This window comes from Helicoverpa armigera, chromosome 12 (genome assembly GCF_030705265.1).
Source record: "Helicoverpa armigera isolate CAAS_96S chromosome 12, ASM3070526v1, whole genome shotgun sequence".
Lineage (NCBI taxonomy): Eukaryota > Metazoa > Arthropoda > Insecta > Lepidoptera > Noctuidae > Helicoverpa > Helicoverpa armigera.
The window spans coordinates 10,353,548-10,376,720 of NC_087131.1; the positions used below are offsets into that span (position 1 = coordinate 10,353,548).

General features: G+C 39.5%; 1 protein-coding gene across 3 annotated transcripts in view; it reads right to left on the reverse strand.

Moving 5' to 3' along the window:
* Positions 1-23,173, reverse strand: part of LOC110383928 (calcium-activated potassium channel slowpoke) — a 62,301-nt gene that overhangs the window by 5,593 nt on the left and 33,535 nt on the right. Inside the window, exons 2-22 of one of the 3 annotated variants that reach the window (XM_021344892.3) lie at positions 21,269-21,330; positions 20,901-20,997; positions 17,822-17,933; positions 17,385-17,536; positions 16,817-16,984; positions 15,758-15,849; positions 11,657-11,767; positions 10,497-10,602; positions 9,162-9,314; positions 8,864-9,019; positions 8,048-8,160; positions 6,788-6,943; positions 6,567-6,643; positions 6,222-6,257; positions 5,281-5,352; positions 3,467-3,529; positions 2,457-2,492; positions 1,853-1,985; positions 1,244-1,309; positions 342-513; positions 30-254 (exon numbers count right to left, since the gene is read on the reverse strand). In XM_021344892.3, coding sequence (XP_021200567.1) covers positions 30-254; positions 342-513; positions 1,244-1,309; positions 1,853-1,985; positions 2,457-2,492; positions 3,467-3,529; positions 5,281-5,352; positions 6,222-6,257; positions 6,567-6,643; positions 6,788-6,943; positions 8,048-8,160; positions 8,864-9,019; positions 9,162-9,314; positions 10,497-10,602; positions 11,657-11,767; positions 15,758-15,849; positions 16,817-16,984; positions 17,385-17,536; positions 17,822-17,933; positions 20,901-20,997; positions 21,269-21,330 — 2,358 coding nt within the window. Of the gene's footprint in view, positions 1-29; positions 255-341; positions 514-1,243; positions 1,310-1,852; positions 1,986-2,456; positions 2,493-3,466; positions 3,530-5,280; positions 5,353-6,221; positions 6,258-6,566; positions 6,644-6,787; positions 6,944-8,047; positions 8,161-8,596; positions 8,710-8,863; positions 9,020-9,161; positions 9,315-10,496; positions 10,603-11,656; positions 11,768-15,757; positions 15,850-16,816; positions 16,985-17,384; positions 17,537-17,821; positions 17,934-20,900; positions 20,998-21,268; positions 21,331-23,173 lie in introns of all 3 variants that reach the window. The other 2 variants (XM_021344901.3, XM_021344904.3) reach the window with 2 other exon arrangements.

Here is a 23,173-nt window from a genome sequence, read left to right on the forward strand (position 1 = left end):
GAAACGAGAACAAATGGAAATTTCCTTACATTCAAAACAGAAATCTTGGGCAGATTCTGCAACATCTTCCATTCTCTCCTAATATAGTCGACGCTTCCTACGATGACTACGTGCTTGAGCTCGTGGTAGTGGAAGTTAGACGCTCTCAGCGGCATCACCAGGTTACGTAACCCGATGAGCGGCGAGTCCGGGTCCGCGAACAAACATACTACCACGTGCCCGTTTAGAACTGTCATGGCCGCTTGATTCCTGTCCTATAAAACAGAGAAGATAATGCTTAGAAGGTTGTTCTTGTGTTTGATAGCTTGTTTTCAAATGGAAACATTGTATTACAAACTTACTAATATACAATCTTCCAAGTTTCTTGCGGGGCTCCAATGGAACATCCCAGTGGAGTCGTACTTCATTTCAGTCTTTTCGAAGTCGAAATCTTTCGACTGGTCGTCAGCCAAGCCCGCGGGTAAGCTGACGCCATTGCTATTTTGATTACCACCACTGCTTCTACTCGTTGGCCTGTGCAAGAAATAGAAATTAGGAAAGGCCTACACCAAGTAGAAATCGTGGTGCGTTTGACCAAATCGTGTTTATGTAGATGATTTTATTGTTTTGTTTTATATTTCCAATTTAATCTAGAAGAAGAGGAGATGTAGGGCTAGATGCTAGGTTATTGTCACTAGGGTCTCAAATAAAATTATTAGATTGCCACTACAGAAGACAGCTAGTTCACTACAGCAGTGGATTCTGGGGTAGTTACAATTTTTATCAATTGAATTGGATTTTTATTAGAATAAGGTTATTTTTGGTTTGCATATTCTTGAAGGGTAATTATTTCTCATGTGATAAAATCTGAAGGGGCTGTATGTGTTGTTGGTATTGGGAATAAAAAACTAACTACAGAACAAAGACAGGAATGCGCATTGCATGTAGAATGTGTATAAATATAGCGACATAAACATGCGGTAGTAGTGTGTCGTGCGGTATTCAAGTGCTGTACACAGTACAAATATAAAAATAAACTCCTAGACGTATCGAACTAAACATTTGACTAGTGAGGCAAGCACTACGGTCTACAAGTTATCGAGAAAAGTCTGCGCAGTAGTCTGCACCCGACGACTGTGCAACACAGACACATGTAGGCAACACTGACACATGGCTGACTTAACTCGTGTAAAAGAATTCAAGTACTTTGCAAATATCAAAACTACTGATAATAAAATGATCTAGCTGAATAATTTTCAATTACATGAGTTTTTTCACTTCGTAGGCAAGGTGATAGGCCTGGTAATTGGTATCTTGATCCTGGGGATTCCTGTAACACAGGGCCAAAGAGTTGTCTCCGTTTCTTTTTTTAAAGAAAATAAATGTGCAAACAGGTAATATATCAATTTAGTGCGTTGTGCACGTCGTGCTAAAATAAAATACTCGAATAACAAGCCGCGACAGATAAAGAAATTATTAAGGATAGAAGAAGAGACTTTAATGCATATTTTATTTTAATTATTTAGTTAAAATATTTATAATTTGGACCATTTTTGGATCGGCTTTCAATTAATTTCTGAAGCCGTCAATAAAACCAAAAATTAGACTGAAAAAAATTAATACACGGATTGTGTTGCTTGGCTCCAGAGAAAGCTCCAATTATAGCGTTAATTAATAGAGTGATGATACATGAAAAGGAAAGCTATCAAGAGAGAGACAGAAATCTTTAGTCCAACAATTTGTACCTGAAGGAGTTACGAAAGTATTCCAAAGACAGAAATGTGTGAATCTATCATGATTGGTAAGACTATCTAAGCTACTTCATGTACCACCACTCATCAACATTGAAGGTATGCCGTAGAGGAGTACTCACGTGTCGGGAGGTGCCCGGTTGACATTGGGCTTCACCTTGTTGACCTGCCTGGTGGTGGTGGTGTTCATGAGCTGGTTCGCCATCGGAGACAGCAGCGCTGTGGGCGCCGCGTTCCGGTGATTGCGATTTATTACTGAAGACAAAAATAGTGCTGTCATCTCCTTTTATATTTCGTTTGTTTTTGTTAATTGAATAAGTGGCTGACTTCTATTAGTTTTCTCTTGAAAAATATTGTTTTAATCCTAGTTGACCTCGAGTGGATTTTATTGTTTCTAATTATAACGGTTTCTGGATCCACCACGAGGCTGTCTTCTGGCAAATACTTGTTTTGTTTTAAAACTTCTTATGTGATTAATGAATTAATGTCACGATTTAGTCAAAACTACGAACATCTCGCAATACAAAATGCTACTATAAAAAATCGAATCGATGCAAAAATATAAGTTCAATGTTCATCATTCCAGTAATTTGCTTGATCAACCGTGGGGCAATGGACACCAGTAACTAGCGTGGTTGTTTTTTTTCTCACTTATTTGTTTGTTATCGTATTTTTCTTAATATTCAAAAAGTTGTCGATAGAGTATTAGCTGTATCGTATACTTACAACTAGTATCCTCCCCTCTTTCCCTCGCAATCTCACCTGAAAGTCAATAGGAATCATTTACGCGAAAATATTACTCAACGTTGGCGTATAAGCAGGCAAAGCTTGTGAGTTTTGTTAGTATTTTTTTTTATTTTGAAATTGCATTTATCTTTTCATTTTTACTATGAAAACAATTGAATTGGTGGGTGCGGAATTTAAGGGATTTTTTAATTTTCATTTTTAAAATTTGTAAATTACTTGGGATCAATTAAATTACGATTAACTGAAGGTATTCTTATCCAAAATTCTACAACAAAAGCATAATGTACCCACATAGCATTCACTTTAGCGTTGCCAATTTTGGACAAAGTTTGTGTACAAATACTTAAATTTTGGGTAACAGTTTATCAGTATTAAATCCACAAGGTGCATAAATAGGCATTGCAGGTATCGCTTTTTTGCCTCATAATATAATTATCCATGAATTGGCAACTCTTATTTAATATGGAAGGTATTGAATCATTCAGACAAATAAATGCAATGCCATGAGTATTTGCAATGCGCGGCAGAGGGGTACAAACCACAAATGATAATACATCCGCTTTAGAGTTTACCAAGAAGCACAGATCGATGGAAACAATTCAATCGTCGTTGACTCATTACTCATTAAAATAGTGAATGCAAACGTAAAATAAAAACAGAATGATTTTGATTCGTGTTCATAACAATTTAGTTAGTTGGGAAATTTCTGTGAAATTTAGTGTGAGGCTGTTAGTTAAGAAGAGTCGCCGGTAGCGACGCGCTCGTGTAACTACTGTTCAGCCGGGACCATGCGAGGTAAGCGCAGAACCCAGAGGCATCCCGCCAGTTGTCAGTGCTCGCTATGAAATAATGCGTGACAAAGCAACTAGGTGCACGGTACCTTCCGGTAACTCAGGACGAAGCATATTGCCGGTCAAATGGTTCAGTGGGCCGATGATTAAAAGAATAAACGAAAAAAAAAAACACTCGGCTCGGAGCCTGAGATGTACCTCGAACATGGACCTTCTTGGGCAACTCTGGCGGCGTGAAGGTGGGGGGAGGATGGTGATCATCTGCAAAACATCAGCACAAGTTCGCATTCCACTCCACTCAGTAAATACAGGTCCTACAGCACATCGCGATATAGTACAGCGTGTGGCCGGTCTGTCCATATTGACTCAGATCATTTCAATATTACAATCATCGGTTTCATCTTGTATTTGAAAGCAATTGGCATTTAATAGCATCGGAACACATAAGTTAGTATCAAAAGGGTGTTTTGGTCTCTATAGTGTTAAGTCAAATAGTTAGCTAAACATTCTGCTCAGAGGGAAGCTCCAGAGAAAGCATAAGATGAAACCGATACACAATCAAATTACTTATTGAAAATCAACGTTAAAATCACAACTACGGGTTAATGCTACAGTAAACATACCATCACCACACATGCAACAAACATAAAGGCTACGAATACAAACGACACACAAAACGAAAGTATCTAACTATTAGACAAGCTCTACGTGCTATAATATTATGTTCCACATCTTGAATTAAATGGAGTTTAACCCTAGTATTACCATGACTAATGCAAAGGGTATGAGAGTATGAAAACATGGAGTGATTAGAATGGCGTTGAGCGTACTAAGAACTGAAGGCTCAAATAAAATGACAGAATCGTAAATATTACAGGGATGTGATTACTGTAAGGCGAGTATACCAAATCGTTCGGCAGTTAGGCACGCAGCAGCTAGCCACTGCTAAGTCCTCGCGGTTCTATCGAGGCGGGAGCATCTAAACGTTCCCTATGCAGGGGATCATTTTATCATATTTTCAACTTGAAAGCGTAATAACATTACAAATTAACTTCTTGTAAAATCTATTACTTCACAACATCAATATCAGAGGGACTATGTCGATGCAGAAAATCAGGGATCAAAATACTCCTAGAAAAATATTTTGAGATATAATAATATAATAACAACAACACCAAAATAAATAAATGACATCACATAATGTCTCTCGATGTTTTAAATATCGTCTAATAGAGAGGCAAACATCTAACTGCTGTATAATGCACATATAGAAACGTACAAGACAAGACAATGATAAACAGGACACGTTTGCTATTAGCGCTGGTGGCCGGGAGTCACCCGCCCCACTCGTCGCGTATAAACATCACATTGACATGTACACTGAATCTGAACACATTGAGGTTACGTACTTGCCCTGCCAACCATCTGGACGGCTCGTACGCCCTTCCTGAATGTAGCCACTGAACCGAGAAACAATACGTTTAAGCTCACTTGTTACACAATCCATTTCAACCTGTTTTAATTGTGGGTGTTACAGAAGATACGCAAATAATAGTTCTTATGCAGACAGAGATGCAAAGCTGATAGTTCTCTCTGAGTAGGAAGTAGTTGATGACGACGCTTTGTTTGGCTTGCCATTACTATCTACAGCCTCAACTGGAGTCATTAACAAGGACTTAAATGATACAAATTGATGTATACGACTAGACGTCCCAGTTGAGGATAGATAGCAATAGAAGTCAGATCTCCTATAGGGGTTGCAGACGTGAACAGTGTTTTACTCTGACAATCTCTACCTAAATCTTTCATATATTAAGCGAGCTGTAGTTAATATATTGTGTCTTAGCCTAGCTGCACTATATTTACTAGTTGCGTGTGTCGTTTTATCGTGTATTAGCATATATTGTAGCTCAGTTTGAATTCGTCCATAGCAATGGTTAGTTGATGCAAACAAACTATACGTGTGTAGGTAAGGTACGGTAATACGTTATATTTGTCTTTCGTTTCCGTACCGTCGAGACAAGCCCGGTACGTATTAAGACTTTGTTTCACCATCCCAGTCTGCATCATCATCATTCCAACATCTGTAAAAATCCAAACACTGACAATACGAATGTACGCTCCTAACATTTATGGTTTAATTTGTTATATGAGTTTGGTAGAATCAAATTCTGTGCAGTGAAGATGTCGAGGCGGTAGAATTTGATTCTGTCAAAGCGTGGATGAATGTGATGGATCGTGACTGCATTTAGTTCCTCCCTGGGTTAGTGACTGTCGTTAGCACAGACAAGCCGGAACTGTCGTCTCAAGTCTTTGTCCTCCAAACGTCACGCTCGGTGCCAACCTTATCAGCAGTTTGACATCTTCACTCCTTTCGTTCTGAGACATGCTTTCGTGGATTCATATTTATATTATTATATCTAGGTGTTCGGGACATGACAGTGCACTTGCAGTTTGCGATATTTACTTCTACATATTATCGAATGTTCACATGCATTTACTGTCTGTGCTGGGCTCAGAGTGCATCATAGCAATCGTGATCGACTCGAGTCGAGTCTCACCGCACTGCGTGTCCGACAATATAATTTAGACAAGTGACTGCTGTGTGACAAACTATGTACAGGTCCTGATTGGGTATGTGAATGTCAAGCGGTATTGTATGATGCACTAAATCCTCTCAATTGATAAGAAAGAGCGAGTCTCAAAAGGCGGAAAAATGGTAAAGTGTCGGAGTGCTTCTTTTTGTGGCGGATCCATTCACGAGCGAGCGGACATACACAATGATCGCTAAATTATAGGGTGTGAACGAGCACGGGTCAAGATAATGCCTTGCAGCCGATCCAGTCAGTGAGGTACGGACGCAACACCACTAAAGCAACTCAACAAAATTATAGACACGAAAAATAAATATCGGAAAACGTCAAGTTGTGAGGTTAGGTGTGGTGCAAGTTACCTATGTCGGCTCCAACCTTCCGCTGGTGCGCGGTCACTAAAAGTTTAGCCGAACAATATATTCATTAATGTCTCACAAATAGAAAGAAAACAGTGTGAGGTCGAGCGAGTCTGTGTCGACGTACTGCCTACGTGTGGTGTGGACGTGTCGTACTCACACTTGTGTAAGTGACACACATATTACGGGACACAATTCGTTACAACATTAAATATTTCCAGAAAGAATGTCACAGAATAGTATACAGTTAAGAAGTTAGCTTAAAGTATTGTTTGTAGAGAATTCTGTACAGATTGTCTCGCTAAGTTAGGTCTTGTATTAGTAATGATAGAAATACAGTGATCTTACAGTTTTTGCATTTGCACTTCTTGATGAGCGTTTCGTCTTTGATGTCTTCGTGGCACGCCTTGCAATAATACCAAGCCCTGGAACGATAACAATTGTACTCAGTTTTAAAAGACAAAATGTGGCACTGGAAGTAGGACTTGTTGTAATAGTAAGAAAATTAAGGGGATGAAAAAGAAAGACGCATTTAGAGAAGGAAGGGCAAGGATAAAAGTGAAACGCACCTTTTAACCTCATCGGCGGATTGTGCGATAAAGAAGCCCTGTGTGTTGGCGTGTATCTTGGCGCTGCGCGGGTTGATGGAGATCTTGCTGTCGGCGCCCTCCTCGCCCTTGATCTCGATGGCCAGGAGGAGCAGCTTCAGCTTCGTGAAGCATAACCTGAGGGATAGGCATACGATATACCGACCGGAACCTGTGATGTGCTCCATGAACAAAGACATGTTTTGAATTGATAGTGGCTTAATTCAATTTTTTATTCAGATTTCTGAAATGTATGTATGCTTATGGACTTTTTAAAAGGTGTATAGAACTTACCTGACGATATTTGTATTTACAAAGCAATTTTAGATACACAAGCATTATTTTTTAGTCAAATTTTGGACAAACTACTCGGAACATATATTTTTCTATGTGTTAAATAAGATGCTGTCTAAACTATTTACTTAATATTATGCGGCTTTTAGGGATTTTTTATTTTTTATGTAGCCAGTTTTGTTAGTCATGGAAAGAGTGGAATTTTCAAAAGCTTTTCAACTACAATGGACAACAGTAGACATAGGATACTATGAACAATGTTAAACTTAAATATTACAGAGATAACATATAGCTACATACGACATACATACTAATAAATACATATTTGTCAGAATACGAGTAACCATGCCAGTTGTTATGATTACCGAATACATGCACAACATAGAAAGCCGTAGAAGGAGGAAGCCACGCAACCATGAAGTACTCAGACCCACTCGGAGATGATGATAGGTTTAATAGAGTTAGTAGAAACGTGTGCAATGAAGCCCAAGGAGTGCATCAAGACAATGATGAATTTATGAAACTTTGTACAATATCCGTTATTACTGCACTGAAGTAATTTATGGAATAGTGAGGTTCACCAACATGGAAAATGATTCAAGTAAAAAGTATAACCCTGTGTATTCAATTTGTTACGTGCATGTAATAGAAAATTAAGAACACTAGATAAAATTAAGTTACTTGAAAGAGTGTCGCCACTAGATGACAGACACGATTCACTACCGGCTCGAAGAGAAGACTAAAATACATACCACTAATTGTCTAATTTATTACCCATTCAACATGCACAATCTATTCTGAAACCAGAAGGTCGATTAGTAGTAAAGGTATCGCGGCTACAGTGACTAGGTTATCGGTAGTGAGTGCACACTCAGTAGCTAGGTTAGCAAGTCGGCACACAGTGTCTACGGTGCGGTGCAGGCGCCCAAGGATCGAGGGGAGTCTTACTCGCTCGCTTGCGGGAAGCTCATTCCCGTGAAGGAGGTCGACAGTGTTTCGGTGTACATCTCGCAGCCAGTACCCTGCAGGTAATCGTTCTGCCAAGCTTGTGTGTCGGGGGACTGCAATCAACCAATAGGAGACGCTAAAGCTCGTGCCATGTTAGTCTTAGCCAACTCAACAGGGCCACCGCGCCCGCCCACACTCCTCGCTGCTCGCCGGCTATATTACACAACTATTCACAATTAGTATAAATCGTCAAATCCCTATATTATTGTATTTAGATGTTACCGGCTAAAACGTTATTCAGTGCAGTACCTATGGTAATGAAATCGAAAAATAAAACATTGATATTTATTCAAAATCACAGACGGTAAGCTGGCAAAAAAAAATAACAAAAACACTAAAATGAGAAGCTATGCGTTTCGTAGTTGGTTAGTATTGATTGTCCTGTAATCACAATATGGAATGCTCAAACACTGTATAGTATAAAAAAGTTTGTGTGTGACATAGTCTCGCGTCACGTTATTGAAAGCGTCTCGTTCCTTGCCCACTTACTCTGCGGCCTGTTTGAACGGCATCCCGATAAACGTTGAACTTAGTGTCTCGGTGTACATCTCCATGCCGGTACCTCGCATGTAGTCATTAGTCCATATAGCCATTTCTTGTGACTGTGGAAATGCCGCATAGTATTGTTAGAACTTGAAGTACGTTCAGAGAGCGACATTAAGCGTTATGCAGCCGAGGGTCGAAGAGTCAGTCTCTGAAAGTACTTAAGAACCATGTCTTTAAAAGTGTGGGGGTGTGATAAAAGAAAAAGCTGACCGTTTTGAAGCTGCGCATGGCGAAGAGGTTGGCCATCATAGTCGAGAAGCCCGGCGCGAGGCAGCTCTGCGCGATGAAGCCTAGTTTCAGCTCCGCCAGGCAGATGACGTCATCGCCTTGCTTCCAGTCCCATGATGGAATATTCAGCAGGTAGGCCTGAACACATACATTTACAATGAGAACATCGTCGGCTGAACAAAGCTTTTGTCTAACATCGATACAGCTACTGACTTAATCCATGCAACTGAATGTTGTAATGTCCCTGGAGTAATGGCCCTGTTGATGAAACTTAACCCACCTTATTATGATATTGCATCAGCTGGATGATCACCCGTATGTCGTCGGAGTAGTTCTTGATGGAGATAACCCTCATGATGTTGGCAGCATCTTCCGCATCAGGGTCCTGGCAATACTTGTTGGCTAGCACCAGGCACGCGTCTGCTTCGTGAACCTAAGGTATGCAATGTATTATAACTTCTTGTCGAAGAGCACGAGTCATGTAGATGGCGGAATTGGGGCGGAAAAGCGATTGTGACTTTTTTTATATATAATTGCTGTCTATTGAATATGTTGTGATGTCAACTGAAAAAAGAGCGTAACGATGTCGTCTCACTATCGCTTTTAGGCTCACTGTGCTATCTACATGATACTCTTACAGATTGATTCAAGCTATTGCTGAGGGTATATTATCAAAATGATTGGCACCAAAAGGGGGCTTCTTGTTCAGGTTTTGGGATTGAATTAAATTTTTCCAAGCACCATTTTTATCTTACTGCAAATTTTAGGGGAATATCAATTTGCGAAAAGCAGTAATTAAAACACTTATCAGGGTCACAACACTTACCAACCAAACGTGAACACACTAAGTTACCGAAAAGTTAGTTACACATCTATTGTTAGGAGGAAAGACAGAGAACACTTTAGTAAAGACTTTAATCTAACATTAACTTAAGTTAGTATTACGATCTAATTCAAGCGGAGGTTTACACAAAAGCGTGAAAATTGCGCATGCAGAACTTTGGCTGAAAATATAAAAATGAACACCACGTGGATATTTGGAAAATGTGGTTTAGAAATACAATTTTCAGTTCAGTTTAGTAAGCCAATTGCTCAGTTTGAGCTGAATGAGTTTACAGAGTGGTATTCACTTCATAACAAGCAGGTGGGGTTGAAAGAAGAAGTTACCATGCAGACAAGCGCCGTCATTCCATAAGCCATGCCAACTTACCCAAAGTATCGACAATCGATAACTGTACTCGACTACTTATAAAAATGTTAATTTTGAAATGGAAACCCTTTCTTCGGCAGCCATTAATGCCAATATTGCCATCGGAACGTACAGAAAATCGATATCGAAGTGAGAAACGGGCCAGCATTGCAACAACACCCAATCAGACACATGGTGGGCGGGCTGGGCGCGGCGGCGCAGTGGGACGCGGACCGCCGCGCGCGCCGACACAGAGCTAGCGAGGCCCACAGCAAGCAGCGCTCAGTAACGACGGAAGGGTACCGAACACCGCGCCGACATCCCGCGATAGGTTAGTCAACGAGCATCGCTCTACTCTAGACAATATGTTACATCGTCAAACCGACACCACGCCCATTTGATTTTTGTGTGTGCAGTGCTACTTACTTTCACCCTCTGTAGGTCGATTGGATTCATAATGGTGCCTTGAAAGAATTCCACAGTGGTAAAGTGTCTCTTGAACAGGCCTTCGAGCTCCAGGTCGGGCGGTTTCCTGTCATAATCGCTCAGTTAACACTGCGGGCCATGGTTACCGGACAGTCCGCCGCCTGGCGTGGCCTTACCATGCAACTCTAGTACCAAAATACGCAGTCGTGTGGTGGTGCGGGGTCGCCTCGCTCTAGCCGGCGACCTCGCAGCACCGTGAGAAGCAATGATTGCATCAAAATAATCACGAGATAAACGTTACCAAAGTGATCAATACCTACTGTGACTATGAAACAGCGTCTTTACAGAAGAAAAAGATCTGTTTTATGCACATATAAATAAATAAAAAAAAGTACTGATTCACGTAGACGCGTCAATGATAATTACGGCCGTGCGTTAATCTAATGCCTGCTCTATGGTTGTATTCTAACCTTGACTCGTTCAAGGTCGACGGCATTCATCATTGTACCCTGAAAAAACTCGACGGTGGTGTAGTGACGCTTGAGGAGACCTTCCAGCTCAAGGTCGGGCTCTTTTCTGAAAGCGGCGTCGGACACACATGACACACCACCCTGCCACACACACGCGCGTCTCGCGCACACACGCGGTGTGGCGCGCTGCCATACTACACTTACGGTTGCCAGCGAGTCAATATTTGTTACCTCATTTACTACATATACCTAGTGTATTCTCTAATTTATTTTATATTTTTCATTGCATTCTGATGTAAATAGTTCCCAAAGGCTTAAAATACTTATCAATATTGTCACAAAAAAGAATCCTGCTTAAACTTATTCGGCACAACAAAAAAATATGAGAATATTTAATAACTTATTGATCTATAATTGGATTATATAGTAAGGCATTCCTCATTTCATTGAAAAATTGACTATGTTATTGTTTCCGGATTAAGGAAATTCGACATTTTCTACAAAAGTCAAAGTATTAAAGCATTCTTGACCTATAAATTGGTTCAATTTCATGAACAGACTTTATGGTCTTCATATTGGTGTGCATTATTTATAACCAGTATCTTTACAAAATATTTACTATTTGATTATATAGATTTCCCTAAATTACTTAATCTATAATTAATGTAAAACTTATGCTAATGTACATACCTGTGTAAAAAAACAACTTCGACGTCCACATCCTCTCTGTCCTCATGGAGGAAGTCTTTTAAAAAATGGCTCACTGACTCGTATGTAATGTGTCCACAGACTACTATATGCCTGAAAACGTACAACGTTATTATACCAGCGGCCCAGCAAGCCACGCGACAGGTGCAGCTACCAAATTAATTTGCATTTTGAAAAAGAAAGAAGCTTCAGAAGCGAGTTCTCAGAAAGTCTCAAAGCTTGTTAAGTTTCAAAAAAACTTGTTGAAAATGCAAAATTGAATTTATCAGTAAGCTTCGTGTCGTTAAAACTTTGAAAAAATTTACATTGGCTTGTTTTTTTTTAAAGCAAGTTTTCAAAAAGCGGCATCTTATAAGTATTAGGAAAAGACAGAAGTAACAGCAATTTGAAGTTTTATTTAACACCTGGGACCACATGGAAGTAACGGTAATAAAAATAATTTGAAACAAACAGGTCACGACAGGGTTAAACAAAACAGTAAGTGATAGAAGCGTGAAGATAATGCTACATTTATATTGACCACGTCATTGGTTTATTCAGCAATCAAAAATAATCAAATGAATTGTCAAATTACATGACATAAAGTAGTGAAGATTCTAAGATCATTATCAAAACAATGACGTGGTTTGCAAAAAATAAACGTCCATATTTACTATAAGCTCATTAGTTTGTGGCTAAGATTTTTGGAAAGCTTTAAATATGAATACAGTTAATCCAAAATGCAATGATGATAAGTTAATTCAAAATTACGAAAATAGCCACAAATAAATGATCGTTTCTAGAAAGCTCAGTTTCGTTCAGGATTTGTGTAACTATCTACCACACTATAAATAAATAAACTTAAAAATGAGACGACGACTATGGGTGGGGGCAGTTTAGGTCGCTTGCAGGACATGTGTGTCTGTAGGGGGACATACAACGATAGCATACATTGCATGGAGGTCAAAATACTGTTGTGGTGTTATGACTTGGATACTACATGTTAACACACTGACTATTAGTAGAATTACAAACGGTATGTTAAATGTACACAGGATTACGGTTTACTGAAAAACAATAAAAAACGGAGTGATCAAATGGAATAAGGATGAGTTGAGCAAATTGTAGAGTTTTGTAAATAATCGCAATTATCATAAGTTTTGTTCTATTAATAAAGCTTAAAAATACGAATGTATTAAAATGTATAATGGGGACTTGACAGTCTTGGTTTGTGAGTAGATACCGTTTGCGAAGCTACGTAAAAGTCAGTATGTGTAATTCTTATCTAGACACAGCAAAATACATGTGTTCAAATATGTTCTGTTACATTTGAATGGTGAGCTAGTTACTTTTAGTGGCTTTTGTAAATATCGTGGTAACGTGTATGTACTGCGTGTTTCGCTTTCAACTTCATATATTCTACGGTCTAAAATCTGTGACTACGCTTCTTGTACTGTGTTTAGATAAAAATTGTATTAACAGTAAAAGCTTGCGTCTCAGTACAGTTTATGTATTCGGGATATAATGTCTTACTCGGACTATATAATATATTACTTATATACGTATAATTATAATACATTGTATATTGTTTGGGAGCCAGAGTCGCAATTCTTAATAAGTTCACATCGACACTGTGAGGTGGACACTTCGTTTGTTGAAATGTGACAGTCGACAGTCCGTATAATGGTGAAAGTTAATGTTTTAAAATAAAATAGATAAAGAGAAAGATTCAGAGTCAGAAAGTCATCACAGAGCAGAAAATAAGAAAGTTAAATAAACCAAACGTTGCAAACAGCTCATGTCTACGTACGAACATGCATCTAGTATTCATCTAAGGTGTGGCAAAGGATCTGATTTCATTTTTATTCATATAAACATTAAACATGTCTACCTTGTATCTTTAACGATCCATAAACATTGCAAACAATTTCCAAAATCAATCCAAAGTTGTTTATAAAATGATTGGTGTATCGTTGCTAGGATGATGTCAATCATGTCAAATGATATGTTCAATAAAACTAAACTAATTTTGCGTTAAAAATGTCCTCAATGCACACAGCCTTGCCACGCTCTATGAATATATTTACGAAAATACATTACACTAAAATAACCGAGGGGGTCGACTCAAAATTACATTACAGATCAAAACATGAAAGAGGGTCAACATTAAGAGTACAATAAGAGTAAGTCGTGCAGGCAGGATACAGTCGGAGCGGACCGTGGATAGCGGACGGCGCGGGGAGGGACGGGCCGTGGCGGGCGGCAACAGGCCGCCCGGGCCCGCGGGCGCCAGGCAGGCTGTCCACCGCTCGCGCCACGACGCCAACAACGCACTACGGTACGGTACCACTCAACATTTAACTCTCCGTAACTAAGCTTTACGTTAACATTCCTTTACTTTACGTACGTATACTAACAGAACATAATCATGATACCTATAATGACGAGCGATAACACTAGCCACTATCTGCTGTTCACTATTCAACTGAACTCAAATTCAAAGGTAATTTACAATCAATATCGACTCATAAAAACAAAGACAACTCGCGGGACTTGCGTCCCGCCAAGATAAGTGAGAACACAGAAGCGTGCTAAGAGAGGAAAAGGAAGAATAGATGTCACAACACGGAACACATTCAACGGAACGGAGTGAAGACAGCGGCTCACCTGCGTCCCCGCTCATTCTTGAGGGTGCCGCCATACTTGGGTCTAGTGCCGATTAAGTCAATTATCTCTGGGATACAACTGGCAAATATCGCCTAAACGCCGACAGACAAAACAAGACGTTCACATTCATTCAACCGAGAGCGGGGGCGAGTCGCCGGCGCGCGGCCTCGGGCGGGGCGGCGCGGCGGCGACTCGCCTCGCTGCGACCGCGCGGACGACACGCGGCGGAGCGCGGGCGAGCGCGCGGCGCGAGTGGCGGAGCGGCGCGGGCCGGCGGGCGCGTCGGCGCGGCACTGGCTGTGTGTCGCGGGACTGTGGCGAGTGCCGGAGCTAGCGCTACAGCGTGGCGACAGGCATCGTGTGCAAGCGAACAAACCAAACACTACTTCATCGACAGCATTACAAAACTTTACATCGGCTCTCTCCAGATCTAGTCTCGTTAGAAAGGATTAAAAAGCTCAACGGTATCTCGAGTAAAATTTACGAAAAAAGGCATGTAGTAGTGCGTCGGTCGACCGCGCGCCTGTCTCTCTAGTTCGGGGAGAGGGGCGCGGCCGCCGGGAGCTAACTCTTCGAGCATGCGCCACGGCACCGAGAGACCGATTCTAGTGAAGGATTAATAAATTTCATTAGCAAACTCCGCATTCAATCAACCAAGATCGAAACCGTGAGAGGTAGGAAGGCAGGAAGCCGCGTGGAGCGGGGGCGTGAGAGCAGGGTACCTGCGGCGGACGTCCTTGTTGTACCGGCCGCCGTATTTGTTCCGCTGCGCCGCCAGCTCCGTGATCTCGGGGATCCAGCTGGCGAACACAGCCTACGATACACAGCAACACCGTGAGGTGAGTGGCCGCGCCCCCGGCCCGCCCCCGCGCGCCCGCCCCGCCCCGCCCCGCCCGCCCGGCCCGCGAACCCTCGCGCACGAGGCTGTGTGCGATGAGTGTCGTCTGTCTGCGTGGTGGCTGTGGCTGTGTGTGGGTGTGCGGGACTTGGGTGCCGTGCCGAGCTACGCTAGCGGCGGGAGCCGTGACGGGACTCGTGACCGGGTGCATGCAAAGCCTAAGGATACATACGCTAACTAATCGATGAACAGAACTTAAAAAGAAATCGGTTCGACCGGTACCTAAACTAAAAACGGTGGGCATTCGGTATAGACGCTTGGTAGACGCGAGCACGGGCGGGCCGAGTCGGAGGGCTGCGCAGAGACGCCGGCCCCGGCGGTACGGGGTATCACCGGGGCCGCGCGCCGCCCGCCGCCCGCCGACGGACCCGCGCGTGAACACGAGTAGATAACACAATACATCTGACGGCACTGAGCAAGCTTTCTTATAAGGTGATGATACCACATGGTCGCCGAGAGCTCGGGCGATTCATTCCGGACGTGGTGCGAGATGAATCGCCTTAACTTTCGCCGACCATTTTATATTATCAAACGGATACCTCTTTCCATGTTCACGCTTCAGCTCGCCACTGTACTTGGACCTACTTCCTACCAGCTCTATAATTTCGGGAATGCTACTAGCGAACATTGCCTGCAACAGACCACGGTGTCGATCGAACATGGTGTCCGGATCGCACGCGGACACCATCGAGTGGTGCACGACAATGTCCACACAGATCGGTATACTCTCTATGGTGACGCTGAGTCGTAAAGTGTAGCCGGTAGCGGAGCGAAATAAAAATAAAAGGAAGTAGTGTGTGTCTACCGGTGATGTGAGCAACTGAACACAGCCAGGCGTGGTGCGGCATGCATCGCGAGGTGGGAGGGGTGGGACGGCACCGGGTCGCCGAGGCGGCGGGCGCCACTGCGCGACTTGCGACACTCGCGTATCTCGTTCGGACCAGTCCCCAGTACACTCCGTACTCTAAGCGCGGCGAGCCAGATCCTCCGGCGGCACGTTCGCGGTCACTTTCACGTAACAAAGCAAAAGAAAAAACAAAATACACCCATGCAGCCGCTCGAAGAAAAGCGTATTAAAATTGAGTGGTCGGCGATAGTCGAAAGATAGTCGTTGGAAGCCGGGAAGTTAGAAGATGGCACTCGAGGGCGGTGAGGATCCGCCCGGGCGGGGCGCCGCTCGGCGTCTCGCGAGCTCATCGTTAACGTCATGCGGTCTATGTGTGCACTAGTCAGGCTTACAATCATTCAACGAGCTGTGCGATCAACCACTTGTCTAGCAAGTCCCATGTGAACTATATTGTAACCTTATCACTGGAATGTTTGTTATGTTTCCTTTTGCTTTGTTATAGTTTAGCCTTGTACAAGGAACCGCAAGCTTGTCGTAACGACTCAGTAGCCGTACAAAATATATGGAAACTACATTTAAATACTTGAGAAATTAAAAATGTCGTGTTCCAAATGCAACTACAGAAAGAAATTAGAGACTTGCGTCTCCTTGCAAAGAGAACTTTGATAATATTTGATTTTATAATTCATTTAAATTCATTAAATATTAAATTCATAGAGATTTAGATAGAACAGTTGAAAGTGAAACTTACCAAGCCGACGAGGAGAAAAAAAACTAAAAATGTTCTTCCAAGTACTGTGTGACAGAAGACGTCACCGTAACCTACGGTGGACATGGTCACTATAAGGAAGTACACACACGTCCAGTAGGACAGCTTCTGCGCGTTCTCGAACTCTAACGGGTCGCCCGAGTTCTCCAGCTGAAACACCACAGACACGCGTGTCAGATAAGGGCCAACAAGTACTAAGATTTGAATGGGTACAGAATACATTTGTTGGAGATCATTAACTGTTTGAGCATTCCATTTACTTAATTTTTTCTCTTTAGGGACATGATATGTACTCGAGTCTAGAGATTTTATTTCAATAACTGTAATTACATTAATTTGCTATTGAGTTATGCACATTAAATACATTTTCCATCAAAAGAGAATATAACCCTTTTTTTTCGGTGGAGAACTTTTTAATTTTGACACTCACTGCTAAGAAAATAATAATATGCACGATTTATACATCTCAAATTGAGTCATCAGTTTCAAAAATCCTCTAATCCGTAATTCACGTACATACAGAGTAAAATATTTGACGTGAAACACTTACCAAATGAATAATGCCGGCTGCGGTCAACCACACTGATATAAATATAGAAACTAATTGCGCCAACCGAATTGAGCTCGATGTTTTTAATATATTGAGGTATTGCAAAATATCAGGCACGGTCATTAAGCGTAGAGCCCTGAGAAATCTCAGCCCTGAAACAGAAAGGAACATCTAGTTTTACTTATGCTTTGTATGTACTAACAACTTCGTTTATTTTATTGAGTGTAGTCTGTTTGAAAGCTAATCAATCGTAATAAAGTTGTATTTCTATTGATTCTTCTTCTGAATTCATTAACTTCTTGTATGTTTATTTTGAAACGCTTACTACATTTAGACAGCAGAATGCAGTTGAGAATTAGTATTTTTCGTGGAATTATTCCAATCTTCTTTATAATTATAATCTTGTATAGATTAGTATAGAGAAAAAGTTGACTCACCTATCCACGTTCTATCCAGGTATATTGATACAAAGGATGGGGGTATCGTGAAATAATCTACAAATGAATACATCTCGAGCATGAACCATAGTTTGTCACTAGCTGCTATAAACTGAAACAGAAGTATCACACGGTATACAATTCGTATTAAGAGTAACAATTTTGTACACAAAACACTGAGAAAAACATCAATAAGATCAGAAAAATATGTACCCGAATACTCAAATGCAAAATAAATTATATTAATGTAAAGAAATTAAAACTTCTTTAAGCTATGTCTGTGGGTAAAACAGTTCCTGTTTTACCTACATTATCTGTAGATGGCGGTACTGTGGATAAAGCAGACGGGTGGTTTGGAAATATGGCGAGACATGGGCGAGACTAAGTAAATGTAATGTAAATAATTTAAAGTAAGTGATATAATAGGAAGAGGAATCGGCAGTGAACAATAAACTTTTAATGTCGTTTCTATGTTTTTTCAGGTAATTTGTAATTTCTATTGTTATAGTGCTTAAAAAAGTGATAATTTATGTTAAAATAAAACTATGTTTTTTCAGAGCAACACATTCGTTTATTTTTCCGAAGATTCCCTAATTGTCTTATAAAACGACATTACTGGTTGAAAACGAAGAATGGAAAAATTAAGATTTACTTTCGCGGTATTAGCCGCAAGTGATGGTAAAACAAATTTGATTTGCATAACCGCCATTGAAACACCCGATGGATGCGAGTACGATATACCCGACGAATTCAAAAATGCGAACAAACATATTGCTATAACGAGTTTAGAAATGTATGCGAAAATAAAGAATTCGCTTAAAAAAAGACACCAGACACGGAAAATATGGATTCCACTAACTGACGAGTTACGTAAAATCTACTTGGATGAAGGCGAAAACGTACAGTTCGGTAATCAATATCTAGATGAAATTACAGTGGAAACAAAACCTTCTAATAATAGTAGCAACAACAGCGCTGAATCTAAGCATAAAAATCTAATAAAAACAGCTGAGAAGTTTGTGTTAGACAAGTTTTCGGGAAGAACATCAAATGTGAATCAATGGATTAGCGAGTTTGAAGCTGAATGTGAAAGGTTTGAAATAATACAGGATGCCAGGAAAATTGAAATTTTAAAACACCTTCTTGAGAAACAGTGTTTAGATTGGTACACAAGTATGATAATAAAATTCACCATTAAGTCAGAATGGAGCGTGTGGAAAAACAATTTTTGTGAAACTTATGGTAATAAGGGATGGTCTCAGATAAAATATGCATATACATTTAGATACCAAGCAGGCTCCTTGCTAGAATATGCCACAAAAAAAGAACGTCTTTTATTGGAAGTAAACAAAGATATTGACACTCAAACGCTGACAAATCTTATTGCGATAGGGTTGCCGGATTACGTCATGGACAAAATTGATAGAGCACTAGTAACATCCACTGCAAGCTTATGCAATGAAATTGGCAAACAAGAATATGCAATGAACAAAAAGAGTTTTGCCAAAAACAAGAAAAATATTGACATTAAATACGAGAAAAATCCGTGCAAAATATGTAAAAAATTAAATAAAGGTGTTCGCTACCATCCAGAAGAAAAATGCTGGTTTAAACCAACTGATAACAAGAATGTGAACAATACTGTGTTGGATATTGAATTAAATGACGATGATCAAAAAAACGAGTGATTACACCATTAATTAGAGTCAAGCTAACACTAAATGAGAGTATGGAAATATTTGGTATATATGACTCCGGCTCTAATGTTTCACTGATAAATTCCAAATTGTTAAATATAAAACAGGGAAAAAGAGATGATCACAAAAATGCAAATCTAGTGACAATTAATGGTGTAAAAAGGACTCGAGGCTTGACAACAATAAAGATAAAGATTTTAGATATAGAGAAAAATGTAGATGTCTACATAGTGGATGGCAACGAATTTCAATATGATTTCTTAATTGGACTTGATATGATAAGAGAATTTTGTTTGGTTCAGGACCAAAATTTGGAGATATCGTACTGTGGATAAAGCAGACGGGTGGTTTGGAAATATGGCGAGACATGGGCGAGACTAAGTAAATGTAATGTAAATAATTTAAAGTAAGTGATATAATAGGAAGAGGAATCGGCAGTGAACAATAAACTTTTAATGTCGTTTCTATGTTTTTTCAGGTAATTTGTAATTTCTATTGTTATAGTGCTTAAAAAAGTGATAATTTATGTTAAAATAAAACTATGTTTTTTCAGAGCAACACATTCGTTTATTTTTCCGAAGATTCCCTAATTGTCTTATATTAATTTTTCTTTTGTTTTCTACTCGATTTATGGGTAATCCTTTTTATGGGCCTACTTCGAACTTTTGCGAAAAAGAGTTCGAAATGCAACGTTCGATCTTTGAAAGGATAGCTCGATTACCGGTTGTTTTTTTTTTTCAAATATTTATGGCGTTAAGTGTAGGACGAATGTTAGAGCTATTTTATTATGGATAAAAATATATAGGTATTGTTTTCGTTTGCTTTATCAAGTTTGTTTGACGCCAACATCATTATAATTAAGTATCATAGAATCATTTGAGTATTCGGGCATTAGACTATGTGAACAATGAACATGCACAACCAATAAAAAGTCAGTCTAAGTATTTGGTGTTTCTTGTCAATCATATCAGACACCATATAAAAAGCCATTGACATAAATTAAAAGGAAGAAGGAAGAATTAATTTTGTAAAGCTTCTTCAGGTGTTGATGTAGACTCGGAGTATTGTTTAAATGTTAGTATAATAATTTCGCACAGCTTAGCGAAGACTGTTTTATCTCAACAACACAACTTCATATTTTGTATGAATTTATGGCCGGCACGAGACGTTAATTTGGGATACGGAAAATGTTTAGTGTCAACTCAGTAAGTTGTTTGTTTAAAAAATAAAATAAGATCAATTAACTGTTTTGGTTTAAAAGTTTGTTCTCTAAAAAAAGCTAGTGAATAAATATTTTTTATGAAATGAATAATTAATTTTGATTGGAACAGAAGCATCTTGAATTGCCAATGATGAACGGAAAATAAACGAACTCAACTTACTCGTATAAAAAAGTAGACCATAAAAAATATGTTAAAGGCAAGGTCGATTTGCTGAGTAATATTGTCGCTCCATTTCTGGCATCGCTCAACCTCTTCACTGAAATCAAACACTCTGTATATAGGTCATGCACATCTCTCTAACGACAACAACAGTTAGGAACAGGTTCACTTGAAGCTATTTCACTAATATATCACAGCTGACAAATAAACAGAAGCTACATATAGGACTATATTCAGCAAACAGTTTCGACCACATTTATTATGAGTATTGACTCACGTATTCCTTGAATTCAGCATTATCAAGATTAGTAAGTTATTAATAATGTTAGCGATGCAATGTTATTGAAGGTATAAGGACTGTTTGTTACCTGGACGCGTCAATGAAGTAGATGATGAGCGATGCTATACTCAGGATGAACACCAACACTACCTGGAATCGAAAAACATTATGTTTTAGTTCAATTGTTTTGTATTAAGCCGAAATACGGCATTTGCTACACAACTCATCTATTAGGATTCGGAACAGGCGTAGCGCTACGAAGGCTACGATCTCGTAGCACGAGGTGATCCATAATGTAGACTGCTACGAAAAGTGCATAAAACACAATTTTTTTTAACGTAAACTATAACCAGGTATATATTTTAATGCCTAGAGGTTGGGTGTAAGTTTATTTTCAATAACTAAGTTGATCTAGTTTTTTTTTCATAATACTAAACCAGTGTTGTAATCCAAAGCTACGCCGCTACCAAACTAATAAAACGTTAAGTATAAGTTAATTGCTTGATAATTTTTATAATAAATCTTTTTCATTTCCCTCCAATATCTACAGAAATTCCATTCATAATTAGCTTTGTCCAATTTACCTGTCAGAAGTCTACCGTCACAACGATTGGAAATCAATTTACGTTCTGATAGACATTGACGGATGAGCCATTAGCGAAATATGTATTACATAAAACTTATAGCTGTACCCCCCTATCAGTTATATAATGTGAACCATCAATTTTGATGTAGGTATCAACTTCTTTGTAGAATAAAAGCGGCTCTATGAAGTCTTACAATAAATTACCTTATGGTTTTCAAAATTTGGATAAAAGATTTTTAGATTTTTGTGGTTCCAGCAGACGTTATTTCATTATGTATCCGTGTAGGTACTTTTTTATTGTTGGCCAAATGTGATTTGATAATTAGACAATGTTTTTTTGACAAAGTTTGGTTTATTTGTTGTAATATTGTATAATATATCAGTTGTATATAGGTTCCGTATGACTTTGTGTTATATATGTATGCGCAGGATATTGCATGTATCATATTCTAAGTTGGTGCATGATGCTTATGTTATGACACTGTTATAAATATCAATCAAGTTTAATAAGTACCTCAGGCACTCTGTGCATACCTATTAGTAAGATGATAGGTACTTTAAGAGGGCACTCCCTGATTTAGGGCCAGTGATATCATCATTTATTAGCTTCGTCATGTCGGTTAAAGCGTGAAATAGATTCAAGTTACTAGTCATTATTATAAATGCTACATGGAAATACCTATATGAAGCTTTTCTTTAGAAAATGCATCTAGTATCTATAGTAACATATCCCACTTCATTACAGCAAAAAAGTATTCCAGCATTCAAAGAAGTATATAAAATTGTGTTCATACTCGTATTTCCATCTCAAGGCGGAAAATGCTCCGGAGTTTAATAAAAGGCAACGTTGTTATAATAACAAGTGAGCATCGGATGGAAATGGATGCAAATTGGATGCTTCCTCGCGATGCTTCGATGCATACAAAAGGATGGCGCGAGCATCTTTATTTAATGTACACAAGGCTAGATACTCGAGCTGCTTTACGCTGTGAATTTACCTTTTTACGACTGTTTGTGTTTATAATGAGGCCTTAATTTGACTAAATGTTGGTTAAAGTACAAAAAGTATATTTCAAAAAGAGTTGACTGCTTTGATAACCCGGTAATCTAGTCCTTTTTTTGTTTCTGTGTAATCGTCTCTGTAATAACTGATGCTAACACATAACAATATAGAACCCACATTCTATCGAGCGACAGAATAACAATACATCAGATATTAGCCGCATTACATACATTTGCATGAGCTTATCCTACTGAATACGCTTAATTTATATACGAATAACCCAACACAATGTTTTGACATCGTAAAGTTAGTAAAATGTGTGCATACGAGTTTGTTTTCCTCTCCACATTCCCACATAAATATAACGACAGATATTTTCATCAAACTTTTCTATAAAATAAAGA